At 42.9% G+C, this 16,713-nt stretch overlaps 2 protein-coding genes and 1 non-coding gene across 3 annotated transcripts; 1 reads left to right on the top strand and 2 right to left on the bottom strand.

Moving 5' to 3' along the window:
• Positions 1-393: 393 nt before the first annotated feature.
• wdr45b (WD repeat domain 45B) lies at positions 394-7,485 on the bottom strand. Its single transcript, XM_031844156.1, has 10 exons — positions 7,290-7,485; positions 6,191-6,265; positions 5,550-5,651; positions 4,615-4,702; positions 4,173-4,267; positions 3,704-3,894; positions 3,530-3,615; positions 3,203-3,304; positions 2,953-3,074; positions 394-2,470 (listed from the first exon to the last, which is right to left on the bottom strand). The coding sequence occupies exons 1-10, from the start codon at positions 7,354-7,356 to the stop codon at positions 2,364-2,366; spliced, it is 1,035 nt and encodes a 344-aa protein (XP_031700016.1). The 5' UTR covers positions 7,357-7,485; the 3' UTR covers positions 394-2,363.
• Positions 7,486-7,956: 471 nt separating this feature from the next.
• Positions 7,957-8,029, top strand: trnar-ccu (transfer RNA arginine (anticodon CCU)). The gene has a single exon. It is a non-coding gene; the product is annotated as a tRNA-Arg (tRNA).
• A 411-nt stretch (positions 8,030-8,440) lies between these two features.
• On the bottom strand, positions 8,441-16,170 carry LOC116380531 (zinc finger protein 135-like). Its single transcript, XM_031842439.1, has 7 exons — positions 15,679-16,170; positions 14,367-14,569; positions 12,889-12,990; positions 12,625-12,720; positions 12,363-12,473; positions 12,115-12,238; positions 8,441-11,923 (listed from the first exon to the last, which is right to left on the bottom strand). Exons 1-7 carry the CDS (start codon positions 15,695-15,697, stop codon positions 9,861-9,863), a joined length of 2,718 nt encoding a protein of 905 aa, XP_031698299.1. The 5' UTR covers positions 15,698-16,170; the 3' UTR covers positions 8,441-9,860.
• Positions 16,171-16,713: the final 543 nt, after the last annotated feature.

Here is a 16,713-nt window from a genome sequence, read left to right as displayed (position 1 = left end):
TTACATGTACTCACTGCGCTGGAGTTACAACTAGGTTACTTATTACCTCACAGTGGCAGAAATGGAAAATATATGACTTAAACTAAAATCACTTAGTCATCCATTTTTGTCGTTAAAATGAATGTCATTGTTTTTTTTAAATAAATATTTTTTTTGTATTGTAAAAAGGAAAAAAAAAAGACTTGTCTCAAAGCCAAACAATCTAAATATATATTTAAAATTTCATTTCCTCTTGGTTTCTCAAATGAGAACAATTGGTTTACAGAGCAGACATGTTGCTGTAGCAGACAAACATAAAGCCATTTAAGCTCAGTTGGACTTCCGGACCCTGTGAATGTGTTTATGGGGCCCTTTAAGTACAACAGGCACAACACGGACCATGAAGGTTAACTGTAAAAGCAGATGTTAAATTTTATTCACAAATTTAAACGCAGGTTTTTACAATCATTCCGAGTGTGTCAGACACAAGTTGGCTTTTCAGTTTGTGCAGCATCACCACTGTGGTCGGTAACCACCACGTGGCAATTGTACAATCTGATGCCGAAAGCAACACAAACCAAAATTTTTTGCACCGAATCACCAACAAATCTGTCAATCACCGTGACAAATGGAAAGAAAAGTGATTCTACATTAACACAGTTCCATTGTGGTGGCTCCACACTGAGCGGATCTCCTGTTTATGGCCACAGGCTTCAACAAAGCACTTCAGAGTCCCTGATTAGCATCGTTTGATTTTATCAACGCCGTTAGGGGGCGTGGTCAAGCACTTTACGGAGATACACGGACACAAGTGGGAACACGCGTTGTCAGGATTTAAACAAATATCGCTGTGACTGGAGAGCCACACTGGCCAACGAGAAGCAACCAATCACCATTCAGGAGATTTAATAATGGATCACCATTAAACATGAAGGTCTTCAACCAAGTTCAAAAATATTCTGATTTTCACAGTTGGATCTCAGCCAATAGATCAGGTTTTGATGGTTTAAGATGGAACACTTTCACAAACTCTTAAAGAAATAGAGAGACACTTTGGGAAATGAGCTCATTGGCGTTCTTGCTGAGCTGCATGGGAAGATCAATAGCACTCTAAATATGAAGCTAAAGCTAGCAGTCGGTTAGCTTAGCATAAAGACCAGAAACATGGGGTTAGCCTGGCTCTGTCCAATTAACACACATCTCCTTTAAAAAAAAAAAAAAAAAAAAAAAAGCGTGAAAACTAAACTTTAGGATGTCACTGCTCTACAGCCAAACAACAGGCTTATAATCGCTGTAGTGCCACAACTTTTCAGGATTAACCAAAAAAGACAGTAAGTAAGATTTAGAGGTGCCGGTTAGTATATCCTTTGTTAGAGACAGACAGAGCCAGATGAGCTGCTTCCAGTCTTTATGCTAAGCTAACATAACATAACCAGCTTCTGGTTGCAGCTTCATATTCAGCGTACAGCGCTGTGTCAATGTTCTCATCCAACTCTCAGCAACAAAGTTAATCATCTCCCAATAAGTGTCAAACTATTTCTTTAAGCTTTTTTTTTTTTTAGTTCAGGTAAAAACAACAGTCAACTTTCACAAGCTCTTAACAAAAAAGCAATTAGGGAAAACATATTGCACAATGTATGAAAGAAAAAAAAAAAAAAAAAAAAAAAAAAAGGACGAGGCAAACAAAAATATGTGTTAATTTTTTTCCTGCTACTATTCTGTACAGTTGTTTTGAATTAGAAGTTCAGTCTGGCGCATTGTGTTTATACAGTGAATATAAGAAAATCTAGTAATACTAAGGTGAGGCTTCACAGCGCAGGACCATTCGGATTCTCCTCTGCGAACAACTAATATGGTACATAGGCATATACACAAACACACGCATATGACAACAATAATATGTGCACACATACAGTTTATCTCCAGTCTCGAGGCACTCCCTACGGTTCGGTTAGGTGGTGTTAGTCGACAAAAATCTCAATAGTTTCAATCCGTCTAACTATCAGAATCATCCGTGTGATTAAAAATAACCAGCCTTTGTAAATTCCTCGGAAGACGTCTTAAAAAGCGGCACGCTGTCCATTCAAAGAAAGAACTTTCGCTCTTCTCTCTAGTGTTTGGTTTGGGGGACAAGCCGAGTCCCTCTGTTCAGAGACCATCCTCAGGAGTCTGAGAGAGACAGAAGTCTGCGTCCTTTTGGTGCTTCCATCCGTTGATTAAGTCTCTGCTCCCGTCATCTGATGCTCTTTACAGAGTCTGTCACGATAAGGAGAAGTGCAGTGTGGGACCTCTTCTCAAAAATAATAAAAAATGTAAAAAAAAAAAAAAGAAAACAAACAAAAAAAAAAAAAACAGGCGTGTCAAGTCTCCAGGTGGATCAAAGGTCATATTTTCTCATCGGTCATCTCCAGGAACTGGGCGTACACATCCCTGGCACACTCCCCTTTCTGGTTGAAGAGGAACTTGTAGTAGCTGCCGTCAGCACAAATGGCTGCAGAGTGGAGGAGGAGAGAAACGAGAGTGAGCAAACAGGCCAGACACACAAACAATTGTCCAGTGGAATAAGTTCAGTCGTGTTTTTGGGTGGGTGTGAACGGTATGGACGTTGTGCACATTGATGGCTGCATCTGCATTCGATTGGAGCGATAAACATCCAACTAACCGCTACGAGAGCTTTTGTGACGACCGAAAAAGACATACGTCGCTCGCTACTGGTTGGTTAGGGCAAAACTTGGAGAGAGAGAAAAAAAAAAAGAAAAAAAAAAAAAAAAAAAAAAAAAAAAAAAACTATGCGAGAGTCAATATATCTAATTGGGTAATTTTCTCATCTGAATAAATTGAAGTTACTCAAGGGTTTGTTTGCAACCTGTAGGATTGCATTTCTTGCGATGTTCTCAGGGACCGTCCACAACAAGCATTACACAGGTTTGAGAGTTGTATCCTGAAAAGCTTCACACTCCAAACTGAACTCACCGATGACGGCATTGGGCTCCGTCCCGAAGGCACACACACAGGGAGAGCCCGACGGGACCTGGAACTTGGAGAAGCTCCACTTGGAGCTGAAGTATTTGGGAAGAAAGCTGGCTGATGCCAAACTGCAGGCAGACAGAGAGAGAAGAACACAGGGTTAGACTGAGAATCATTATCATGCAGCAGACTAGATTTGACATCACGTGTGGAAAACAATAAAATAAATATTTAAAATAATTCAGTTGAGACTAACCTCGACTGTTTGTTCCTTTTCGGGTCCTCTGCAGCAAAGATGTGCACTGTGCCGTGGTCACTGGACACGCAGATGAGGGACGCGTCCTGGTTGAAATTAATGCTGCGAAAGACCGAGCAGATGGAAATAATGAGAACCAGTTCACCGCTCACCTATATTATAAAAGGCCTGAACACATGTTCTATGAAAACAAACAATGTCGTCAATTTCACGCCGCAGTGCGAGTAGCAGAGCAGTGTGTGACTTAACAATGCTAGTGGTCTATGGCTTAACTAGGCCACGGTTTCTGTCGTAAAGATGTGAACAGTGTTGGTGCACGACGCTCACCAATAGATGCTAGCTGCCTGAGAGCCTCGTCTGAGCTCCTGTATGAGCTGACCCGCGGATGTGTCGAAAATTCTAATGAGGGTCCCCTGCAGAAACAACATGGATCAGTCACGGGGCGGCGGCGACAGAAACAAACGACACAACAGCCGAAAAAACATTCCATTCCCGGCTCACTTTCTCTGACGCCGTAGCTATCCTCGTGCCCTGCAGATTGAGAGCAATGCAGCACAGCGCCCCCTCGTGGGCGGGGATATCGACTGGGGGCTTCTCCGTGTTGGCCAGGTCCACTATCTGCACGTGGCCCGAATGAGTCCCGGGGAACGCCAACAGGGAGTTGTTGCTGTTGGGACACAGCACGCACAGACCTGAGGAGAACAGGGGAGGGAGGGGAGGGGGGGTTGGTTATAATGTGCACATGAACATTTTGTATTTTTATTGTTGCAGCGCTTTGCTAAAGACGTGGCACATTTATAGTCAACTCGCCAACAACAGCGCTGACAGAGCAAACTGTTTTAACCTGAGGGGAAACCAGAGGTGTTTAAACAACGCCCGGTTGGGTTTAAAGATGCTCAACCAAATCCCTTAAAGAGTGTGTGTGGCTCAAGAGGGTAAGTGAGTGTATGGAGCACAGCAGTAGACAGACCTTTGGGGTTATAGCAGGTCTCAAACACATGCAGCTGATGGGGGTTGTGGGTAAAGGTGAAGACTTTGATCATCGAGTCCAGGACAACCACAATCCTGAGAACAAAGGGAGAACCAACTGCGATTTAAAGCAAATGTCAAAAACTCTACTAAACCAGCATCCACAAGCTTCATACTAATCTCACACGTCCAGTGTTCAAATCCAGAGACTGACAATGAATGAATCAATTCACAGCAAGCACAATGCTAGTATGGCTGCAGCCACTGCATCATAGCGCGTCCCCGTCTCATTACCACAGCACTGCTCTAGGATTAACTTGAGAGTTTTGGATGCCTGCTGACACAGAAGATATCGAAACCCCAAGGAACCTCCCATCCACCCACTCATGCATTATTACACAACACTTATTTTGCAACTGTCAAAAATGTTGTTTTTTTTTTACCTGTCACGCCGAAGCTTCACCGCTTTGACTTCTGTTGAGAACTCAATCTCAATTACCGTCTTCTTCTTCAGGTCATCCCAGATCATCACTAGAGCACACACAAAACAAACAGCCACATGAATAATATTCAATTGATCAGTATCGTACTTATCAATTATTAAAAGTGTATGACCTATAGATAGGTGCCATTGTATCACATTGTTTCAGTACTTCCTGGCAGTGTAGAATAATAATTCCTGATGATATACTTCAATAAATGAACACTGCCTGGACCTGGATGAGCAGCAATGATTCATTCACTGAAAGCCTCTGAACACCCACACAGGTGTTAAACTGGCTCATTAGACCTCTGCTTAAGACTGTGTTGTTGAACCTGTTGTGGTGGGACAAACTACAACTTTATCATTCTTATTGGCAGATGAAGATTTGTGACCCAATAGATTCCCATCAAAGCTCCAGCCCACCTTGGACCTGAGCAGAGGTGAAAACAGCTGTGTGGGTTTAAAGACTTTAGGTTATATCTTACCAACTGCCTCCCACTAGGACCTTCCATGCTACCGTAGCCAGCAGGAATGACAGTGTTTGCTACAGGTGTGACGGTGCAGGTCTCCTGCAGCGCAATCCACTGTCCCAACAATCCCATATTTAGATTGTAGGTGGGTGATGTCTCCTGCCAGCTTGTAATGACATACAATTTTTTTTTTTATTAAACTAACATCACTGCCCACTGCAGGAAAGAGAAACTGCCTCTGACTTTTGTAAGTTACATTTAGGACCTTACACGGTCCATATAGATACTGATGGAAAAATGGAATCCACGCCGTCATTTCTCAGAACAAAAGCCTGGCTTACGTCCAGTATAAAGACGACTGCTGATGTTAGGGGATAATAAAAACGATCAATCAACATTGCTAACTTCGGTAGACAAAACATACCTTTGTTGGTTGGGTACTTTGGCTTCTTTCCTCCTCCCACTAGAGCTAAATAGTTACACCTGAACAGCATCTCCACGTGGCCGACCCCGCCCTCCAGGAACTCTGAAAGGCAATGTCATTGGTGGTGAACAACAATACCAAGCTGTTAGTGTAAGAAAAGAAGGCCGCTCACTGCTTCTTATCACCACGGTTTGTTCATATCTAATGGCTCAGCCCCCTCTCCCTCCCTGCATGTCCAGCACACATGACATCAGCAGGAAATGGAGCTGCTACAAGCTGTAAAGACTGCCGTTAAAGAGCTGGATGAGCCCAGTAAAAACAGTTCACACGTCCTGTGAATCATTCCATGATCAGCTCAATCCTACCAGGTACAAAAGAAACTCTGGAGCAGGTCAAGTGCTGATTCACATCTTCGTGTGTGTGTGGGGGGGAAGTTCCTCTTATATCCCTCCATGTTTACGAAGTTTCAATTCTGTCAAAAATACTCTGTTCCTCTGTGCAGCAGAATTGGTTGGTTTGAGTTATATTTTGGCAAAGAACCCTGATCAGACCGAGGCAGTTGAAATAGCGAGGCGCACTGCACAGACTGCTCAGTGAACTTGTATGTAGGCATGAACGTGAATGTCCACAGAGCTCGTTACCTTGTTTCTCCTTCTCCTTGAGAGGATCTGTGTTGTAAACACGGAACCCGTTCTCCATTCCACAGGCAAAGCACCCTGTGGAGACAGACAGAGGTGCCAGCTATCAGAAGTCGATCACACACACGGAAGATTACATCACGCAAAAATGATTGTAATGTCAGAGCAGCCTTCAACAGATACAGAGTAGACACACGGCCCGGAGATGATACGCCTCTAATGGAATTCATGTACAACTGGCACACCGTATGTTGACATGTGACGACAGTGATGTTGATGCCAAAGCTAACGCTAGTTCTTCAGTGGACCATATGGAGTCTTTGGTCACGTTAACGTCACCTTCATGACGTTTAAACTACCCCCTAGATATGACAAAGCTAACGTAACGTTAGTTGGCACCGTTCATGAACGTTAATACCATTAAATGTACGTCAAGTTAAACCAACTTAAGACGAATGTTTGAAATCTACGGCCTGTGCAAATGTAGGTGGGTGGGGAGAAAAGAGAGTGTACTATGGAAATTATATTTACGTCTGAAAGCTGTCAATCTAAGAAAATTACTGGGCAGTAGCAAACATGACATTAGCCCAATAACGCGGTAATACCTATCAAACTTAGCTTCGCGAGCTGTTTTCTAGCTAGCTAACGTTATCGCTGACTTAACGTAAGTTATGCCGTTGTGGACATTCGGCTAGCTACATCAGTAACTTAATATACACGGTTATCAGAGTACCTAAACTGTAACCACACATTCATGTCTAACTTAATAACCAGTCATGTTACTCTAATAGCATTTGGCTAACGTTAGCTGACTTATCTGTTGGCTGAAACAAGAAAGCTAACGTAACGTTAGCTGACGTAGTTAAAGCTAAAGCTAACATTAACTTAACGTTCGGTACTTTTGGTGAACGTAACTGTTTTCTTGCAGTGACTACCACAATCAGCATTATTTGTTCGACTATTACAATTACAGAAAATGTAAAGCTATTGTTGTATAAGGTTATGCTTAATTTATGCTCTGGGAAGACATCCGCTTAGCAACGTTAGCTTAGCATCAACGACGCTGCCAATTTCCATTTGAAAAATAAACGCCACTTCTCACCATTATCCTGGTTAAATCCAGCATAAAGGAGCCCATTTCCATGAGGATTAGTCGGTAGTAAATTCATTATTGTAACAGAACAACCGAAAGCCAAATAACGTAAATCCTACAGCTGCTGCCTGAAGAGCTAACCGGCTAACGCGACCATTCCTCCAGAGTCTGCTGGGCAGAGAGCAGGAAAACAACGGAGGCTGCTCCTGCCTGGAGAGGGAGTTTTCAGTGCACTCCGTTAACGTAACGTTATTTGAGCAGATATTTAACGGTGAAATAATTTAAACATTATCTTAATTAATGTGTTGAACATATAGTGAAGGTATATCAATGCTTTTGAGACAAGCTCTGATCAAAGCAGGGTTTTATTCAGTGAACTTCAGTCGCCGTTATCGATGATTGGATTCACGTTTCCTGTACACCCCAGTTTGTGGTCATGCTTAATACAGAGATGATTTGGTAAGTGTTACTGAGACCGAGTTGCATGAGAAGTTTGATTTGCCAGCTTTTTAAAAAAGAAAGGGAGCTTTTGGTGCTTAGTAACGTGGCATATCACCATGAGTCACGCGAACATACACTAGATGTAACCAGTTTAATTTAGTAATTAAAACTATGAGTATGAAGCTCACATAGTGTATTGTACTTAGTTGGACAGTACATCGGTCATTGGTATACAGCCCCAGTGGCCTAATGGATAAGGCACTGGCCTCCTAAGCCAGGGATTGTGGGTTCGAGTCCCATCTGGGGTGAAATTGTTTTTTTTTTTTCTTTTAGCGTGACTTCAATATATACAGATGGACACATTTAATTTAGACACGCATGCATTTGGTGGTGCAATCTAACTTTCCAGCACCATTCATGTGCCCTAATTATCAAGGTAATGGCAGCATTGAATGAAATGAGTAGCAATCAATTGAATGTTTGAGCTGATATATAGTATAGTTTTGTGATAACGTTTTATATATATATATAGTTCTTCACAAATCTGCAAAATGGTTGAATGAAATTAATTTATAAAAGGTGTTTCGAAAATGATGCCATGTTTAGTTGAATAGATTGACTTTACTCTGATAGTGTAGAAGAAACTGTTATACATCTTTAAACTGTGATAACTGTATTCTTTTATATTGCATTTGTATTCATGCCAGTTCTGTCTGTAACCTCTGTGCAGGCAGAAACTACTTTACATTTAAATGAACAAACCCCTGTAACAGGTCACACCTTAATGTATCCATCACCTTTTGTAAAACAGACCTGTACTGAGCCCATGCAAACCCACTACTACAGACCTGTGAGTTGGGTTCTCAGATCCAACTCACTCCCTGGACTGAAGACAAATACACATCTTGGGTACAGATAGTTTCAATGTCCTTTGTCCTTCCTGAGAAGCTTAGCCCGACCCACACCTTTCGTCTGTTATTTCCTGTAATCCTGTATATAATCCAGACCAGAACTCTCTCTGGTCAGAGAATTCTACAGCTTTGTTGTGAATTTCTGTCTCCACTGCACAGTGAGTAAAACTCATCTGAAACCAGCCACAGAATGGACATTTTTCTTCAATAATAGCCTGTCTTGCATATTATCTAGTATATGAGTGAAGTTTTGCAGAAAATTGGGCTTTTTCACTGAAAACTGCACCCGAGTAAGAAAAGCACAGGCGTTGCCGATAACATGAACGATGGCTCCGTACTACAGAAGAGTTCCAGTCAGTTAGCAATGAACAATACCAGGGCCACGAAACTGAAGGAGCTCAATGGAAAATGAGCCACCAACAATTGTATTATTTTACGACTGTGGCGTGTCAAAATGTGTCGAGTAGGAAAAAGGCCTGAAGGCTGTAAAAACCTGTGGTTCTGGTAGATTGCTGACCAGGCAGTTGCAGTCCTTCCACTGTTCCTGATAGCCCAAACCAATTAAGGGCCATCTAGTGGTTGACAATTGTAGATATACCATTTGCTAACCACAATTTCAACAACATTCATATGCATGAATATATTAATAATATATGGTTACATTACTAGACCCCATCCCATTATATTTCATGTTAAACAGTATCCATTTAGCAGTTAGCATATACTGTAGAAACATGTTTTTGAATGCTTCCTCCATGCATCAAATCAAGCCTGAATTTCTGTCAAAACCCCCAAACACTGAAAGCAACTCAATGCCCTTAGAATCACATGAATAAAGTCACAACTGAGCAAATCCAATGCCACTTGGAATCAAATGTCCAATTTATTCAAGAAAAGAAGTCGATTCCCAAAGGAATCAATGATTATATCGTTTATACATACAAATCTTATGTAGAGCTACAGCAAACCTTCTGTAAAAAATACAAAGTGCCATTTTTTTGTTATTTTTTTATAATGCACTATACAATTACACAGTTCCCAACAATACACGCTGTGACATCAACGCGGCTGTTGAGGAAAACGTCCTTCTAGTGAAACACCTGCTTTTAATTCGCCATTCTCAGCCAACATCCGCACGGCCGAAAGTGTCCTCGAGCAACGTCTGACCTTCACTAAGAGACCGTCAAACAGAACAACCCTGTGCGAATTAGTACCCCGCTAACATTAACTACGCGTGAACGAGCCTCCTGTGTCGTTTCAAGCCATGCAAGCTGGAGAAGCCCTTGCTGCACACTGTGCAAACATACGGTCTCTCTCCTGTGTGGGTGCGCATGTGCAAGGTGAGAAAGCAGGACTGGACGAAACCCTTTTCACAGACGTTGCACTTGAAAGGCCGCTCCCCCGTATGGTACCTCCGGTGTATCTTTAGCTCCGCGGCGGACCTGAAGGACTTGTCGCAGTCGTCGCACTTAAACGGCCGCTCGCCCGTGTGAATCAGGGTGTGCCTCACCAAAGCGTCCTTCCCGAAGAAGCCCTTGCCGCAGAACTCGCAAGGGAAACGCAGCCCTTTGTGGTGGAAGTTGTCGTGCTTCAGAAGGCACCTCCGGGACGTGAAGGTCTTTCCGCACTGGGCGCAGGTGAAGGTCGGCACGGGTTTGTCCGACACAGGCTCACCGGACTGGTGCACGCGCTCCACGTGTCTCGTCAACGTGACGCCGTGCCGGAACTTCTTGCCGCACTCCCAGCAGAGGAAGGGATATGCTTTTGTGTGCTTTTTCTGGTGCTCCACGAGGTCGGAGTACGACCGGAACCTCTTGGTGCAGTGGGGACACTGGAACGGCTGGTAGCCGGTGTGCTTCCACTCATGTCTGATGAAGCGCTTCAAGCTGGCGAAGGTGGTCAGGCAGTGGGTGCAGGTGAACGGCTCGACGGGGTTGTGAGAGTCGATATAGTGCTTGTGAAGGGCCTTGAACACGGGAAAGTTCTCCTCGCACCGGTTGCACTGAAACGGCGTGTGCGACTCCTTGTGCATCGCCAGTGCCTCCGGGTCGCGCACCAGCTTCATGCACACCTCGCAGTACAGCGGGTTGTGCGTCTGCTTGTGGGATTCCAGCGTGGACTTGTACTTGAACGCCTTGTCGCATTCGTCGCACCTGAAACAATGCTTCACGTCCTCCGGCTGCTCCGGATCCACCTGCTGCTCGTTGTAGCAGATGTTTCTCAGGTGGAACCTGAAAGTCTGTTTGCACTTGAACTCGACGCTGCAGTGCGGACAGTAGAACGGACCTTCGAGCACGCTTTTGTTCCCGTCGGGGCTTTTCTCTTCCAATTCTTTGGAAGGCCCATCTGCGGAGGTCGCGCAATCAGGGTCCTGGTCTGCGTCGGTCTGCCCCTCAACAGTCGCCTCACCGGGAATCCCGCCGGATGACTGTTTGCCCTCATCTGCTGCAGTCTCTTGTTCCTTTGCCTTCCTGCCGGGCTTTGCCTTCGTCTGATTCGGACATTTGTGCTGCTGCAAGTAACGCAAGCTTTTGTAAAACCTTTTACACGTGGGACAAGAAAAGGGCAGCTCCTCCGAGTGTCGGTTCATGTGCCGCTCCAGGAACTTGGCCCGGCTCACCACCGTGCCACACACCTTGCACGTTCTATCGTCCAAGTCGTTGCTTTTGGTCGGGGCTTGGGATGCGGCAGACTTTTTGGGGCTGCTGTTGGTAGCGTTGCTGCCCTGTGTCTTTCCCGCTCTCCTCCACTGTGACAGGTAGCGTTTCATCTTGAGCCCGCGATTCTTTCGCACCGGTCTTTCCCATGTGACGTCGAAATCTGGGTCTTCCTGCCTGCCCCTCACTCCGCCTTGCACTTGGAAGTCTTCGTCGTCGGGCCGTTTCTTTTTCCTCCCGCGCCTGTTCGGCTTCTTCTCGGCACCGTCGAGCACAGTCACCTGGCCATCCTCCCCGATCATCAGCGTCCCCGATTGGTCGTAGTTGTGGTCGTCGGCTATTTCGCTCTCGCTGGCCTCGGCGCCTTCGATGGGGTCCGTGACCACCACGGCATCCATTTCTGCTTTCACCCCGCTGCCGAGACCACCCCACTGGGTTTGCACGCTCGCTGCAGAGTTCCCAGTTTCCTCCGCGTACACCTCTTTGTTCTCGGATTCCACCTCCATCTCTGTGCACACAGTGTACATGAGTCCGCTCTCTGCATCTGTTTCTGTCTGGTCATTGACGATCACAACTCTTTCCACAGGAGGGAGACACAGGGCTGACAAGATGCCACTGTCCACGATGAAAGAATCTGAAAAGAGGAGATTCAAGTTATCGAGTGTGTCATTTTAACAGATTATATACAAAAGCTGCTACTGACACAAACACCTTTGCTGAATGAAGAATAGTTTATTTGAGGTATGTTACTGTGAAATAGTGTTTCGTTTCTGAAGCAAACAAAGCGTTAAATCGAGTGTCGACAACAATCTGTGAACAGCTCACCAATGTCCTCTAACTGGCCGAGGTCTTTCTGAGTGTCCAGCAGGGCTTTGAACTCCTGAGGTTGAGCAAACGTCTCCATGCATTCGTTCAGAACAGAGGAGGCGTCGCTGAGCAGAGATGCAATCTGGAAAAGACGAAAACGAGAGTGAGGCAACGGCACTGCAATTTCTAAATGTTTTAATGTATTGGAATATAAAGCACAGAAATAGAAAATGCTATCGTATTTTTGAATTGATATGGAAGCCTACCTGTTGGAGAGTTTGGGTGGGAAGAAGCTTTTCGAGTCTAGACAGAAACAGCCACATCAGACTCTGGATAGCTTTGTCATATGTGGGGCCAAAGTCTCCTGGGAAAACGTCCTGGAACACAAAAGGAATTCCTACATGTCAAATATCTGAGCGGCCCAAATACTGGGCAAACAGGAGTGCACCATAAAACAGTACAAGTGTTTTCCCTGTAAGATGAAAACCTCATCAACCCCTAAAGAAAGGTGAATCACCAAAACATTACCTGGAAGAAGTTTCTTCTCTCCTCAGGATCTCTCAGCAGATTTTGGACAAGGCCCATGAATTGTGAGTCGGATTGTTCTTGTTCTGCATTATCTGACTGCAAAAAAAAAAAAAAAAAGTGTTTGAAAAGGCAGAAATAAAACACAAGAACTTCAGGACTACAGATCATTACTGCCAAAACTACAGTGACTTAAACAAATGAAAAACCCAAACCACAAAAAAGCAATCACCGCCTCCAGATATTTGACTACAGGTTCAGACTCACCTCCACATTCCACAGAGATCTGAGGTTCTGCATCCGGTCCAGATGTGGCTGAATAATATGGAGCTCAGCAGTGTCCTCGGAGCGACACAGCTCCAGGATCAGCTACAATCAGAGGACAGCAGCAATATAATGAACAAGTGATAGAGAGATATATATATAGATATATATATATATAGATATAGATAGATATATAGATAGATATATAGATATATATAGATATATAGATATATATAGATATATATAGATATATAGATAGATATAGATATATATATATAGATAGATAGATATATATATATATATATAGTGGGTACGGAAAGTATTCAGACCCCTTTAAATTTAATTAAATTTTTCACTCTTTGTTTCATTGCAGCCATTTGCTAAAATCAAAAAAGTTCATTTTATTTCTCATTAATGTACACTCAGCACCCCATCTTGACAGAAAAAAAACAGAAATGTAGAAATTTTTGCAAATTTATTAAAAAAGAAAAACTGAAATATCACATGGTCATAAGTATTCAGACCCTTTGCAAGTTTTTTAGAATTAACACCAAAAAGTTCAATCTTGGTCTCATCAGACCAGAGAATCTTATTTCTCATAGTCTGGGAGTCCTTCATGTGTTTTTTTGGCAAACTCCATGCGGGCTTTCATACGTCTTGCACTGAGGAGAGGCTTCCGTCGGGCCACTCTGCCATAAAGCCCCGACTGGTTGAGGGCTGCAGTGATAGTTGACTTTGTGGAACTTTCTCCCATCTCCCTACTGCATCTCTGGAGCTCAGCCACAGTGATCTTTGGGTTCTTCTTTACCTCTCTCACCAATGCTCTTCTTCCACGATTGCTCAGTTTGGCTGGACGGCCAGGTCTAGGAAGAGTTCTGGTCGTCCCAAACTTCTTCCATTTAAGGATTATGGAGGCCACTGTGCTCTTAGGAACCTTGAGTGCTGCAGAAATTCTTTTGTAACCTTGGCCAGATCTGTGCCTTGCCACAATTCTGTCTCTGAGCTCCTTGGGCAGTTCCTTCGACCTCATGATTCTCATTTGCTCTGACATGCACTGTGAGCTGTAAGGTCTTATATAGACAGGTGTGTGCCTTTCCTAATCAAGTCCAATCAGTTTAATTAAACACAGCTGGACTCCAATGAAGGAGTAGAACCATCTCAAGGAGGATCAGAAGAAATGGACAGCATGTGAGTTAAATATGAGTGTCACAGCAAAGGGTCTGAATACTTATGACCATGTGATATTTCAGTTTTTCTTTTTTAATAAATTTGCAAAAATTTCTACATTTCTGTTTTTTTCTGTCAAGATGGGGTGCTGAGTGTACATTAATGAGAAATAAAATGAACTTTTTTGATTTTAGCAAATGGCTGCAATGAAACAAAGAGTGAAAAATTTAAAGGGGTCTGAATACTTTCCGTACCCACTGTATATATATACACACCGATCTAACGGGCAATGTCAACGTCATCCTCCTCCTCACCCGCGCTCTGAGACCCAAAATGAGTTCGGCCCGCTGCCTCGTGGAGAGGAGTTGAGGAACCATCTCCGTGACCATGTAGACGAACTCCTCCAGCAGCCCATAGTCCAACACGATCTTCTGCTCCACCGTCTGCCAGATGGCTGCGGAGACCAGCCGGATGGGTGGGATGAGGAGACGCAGCGCGGAGAGGGGGAGGGAGGGACCTGCAAATGGGAAACAAAGTTGGCATAGCACCACTCTCACATTACATCAAGATGTATTTTGTATATTGAGAATATACTTTTGTATACAAGATAGCATGAGTTCTCCATGCTATTTCTGGAAATACATGGAATGTTTCATTGCTTGGAGCACCCACAAAATAAATTCCCTTCAACTCCATTTTTATTGGGTTAAGTTTCAGACCATGTCAATAAAAGCTAAACTATCTGCATAAAATCAAGTTGTTGTTTAAGTGAATCAGCCCATTAAACAGACTTCTCGGGACAGTAATATAATTTACACCAGAGGCACAAATCCACACCGTAACTAGATTTGCATAACGGTTAACTTTGATGTTCAGAAGCATAACCCGTTTATCCAGAGTTTAGAGAAAGAGATAATGCAACAAATGGAAATTACGGTACAAAACTGTGAAGCTAGCGTCGAGCATCTTGGTTCTTTATTGGAGCCAACCAAGGCTGATCCTGTTTGACTTACCAGCCTTTAATGCACCGATCATACATCCATAATCTAACGGAAAAACTGTGGTTTCGGGTAATGTTTGAGTTAAAATAAGGACTGCAGTGTTCTATGGGAAATCAAACGAAACTCAGGTCTCATATCTTGAGGCAGATGTGTCTCCTTTCAATTCCGGGATCTGACGTTAAGATTTACATCATATTACATGACATGATATGCAACATAACCAGTGGCACTCACACACTGAAAATATGTTAAGAATCACCCCGCATGGTTAAATATTTGTTTAGGGATTGTCACAGTTTATCTGAAACCAGCAGAGGCACTTCACGTTAGGCGTTAATACTGAGCGTCCTGTAGCTACTTTAGCTAGCATTAGCTCAGAAAGCACAGCCTAGCGTTATATTCTAGGGATAGCACGAAACTGCCACTTCACGTACGTAGTGACATTAATCTAGCTACCGGTATCCACCGGCGAGCAAATGTGTGCCAGTCCACGTGGAATTTAAATGAGTCATGTAGAGTTATCTATAAAAAAAACTTAAATCGTATAAGTTAGCAATGCCATTCCCGCGCGCGGGCTGCTTTGCGGCCTAGCCAAACAAATGTGTGTGTGACAGTTTATACTGACCAGAAACATCTCCGTCCATCCTACGTGTTCACTGCAGTTACATTACAGTCAAAGGAAACTATGTCCGTCGCTCGGCCGAGGCCAAACCAAATATTACTACGGCAGTTGCGTTCAGGCGACCGATGTGACAGAGGCTATCTTTGTGCGTCAATGATAGCCTTGCGTTCCGCCCGGAACAACAATCCGACAGGAGACAGCGAGGCTTGACAGGTTCCGCATGTTCCTCCCTATGTCACAGAATAATGTCAAGTGTATCTGCTATATTCAAATAAAAAGGAAATTCAATTTTACTCCCACACTTGCTAAGAGTTTGATTTCATTAACTAATGTAATGACTGAATAGTCACATCCTGTGTGTGTTCATACATAAAGAGGCGTACAGTCCGGTGTTAACGTGTTCCTAGACCTGATCACCCAATCAGCTCTCATCATGTCATGCACCGTCTCATCCACATAAAGTATGCAAATCACATACAACTGAAACATTTGTTTGTTTGATGTAGAGGCGTAACTGTTGTCAATGTATTTGAATATATTTATCTTTACAAAAATACAAATACATATATACATATATACATACATACATACATACATACATACATACATACATATATACATACATACATACATATATACACATATACACATATACATATATACACATATATATACACATATATACATATATACACATATACATATATACACATATATATATATATATACACATATATATATACACATATATACACATATATACACATACACATATATATATACACACATATATACACATACATATACACATATATACACATATATACACATATATATATATATACTCACATATATATATATACACACATATATATATATATATATACACACATATATATATATACACACATATATATATATATACACACATATATACACACATATATATACACACATATATACACACACATATATATATATACACACACATATATATATATACACACACATATATATATATACACACACATATATATA

Source organism: Anarrhichthys ocellatus, unplaced genomic scaffold (genome assembly GCF_004355925.1).
Source record: "Anarrhichthys ocellatus isolate YVR2014 unplaced genomic scaffold, GSC_Weel_1.0 scaffold4, whole genome shotgun sequence".
In the NCBI taxonomy this organism is placed as follows: Eukaryota; Metazoa; Chordata; class Actinopteri; order Perciformes; family Anarhichadidae; genus Anarrhichthys; species Anarrhichthys ocellatus.
The sequence above is the reverse complement of the archived record's forward strand: the minus strand, read 5'-3'. Positions and strand labels throughout refer to the sequence as shown.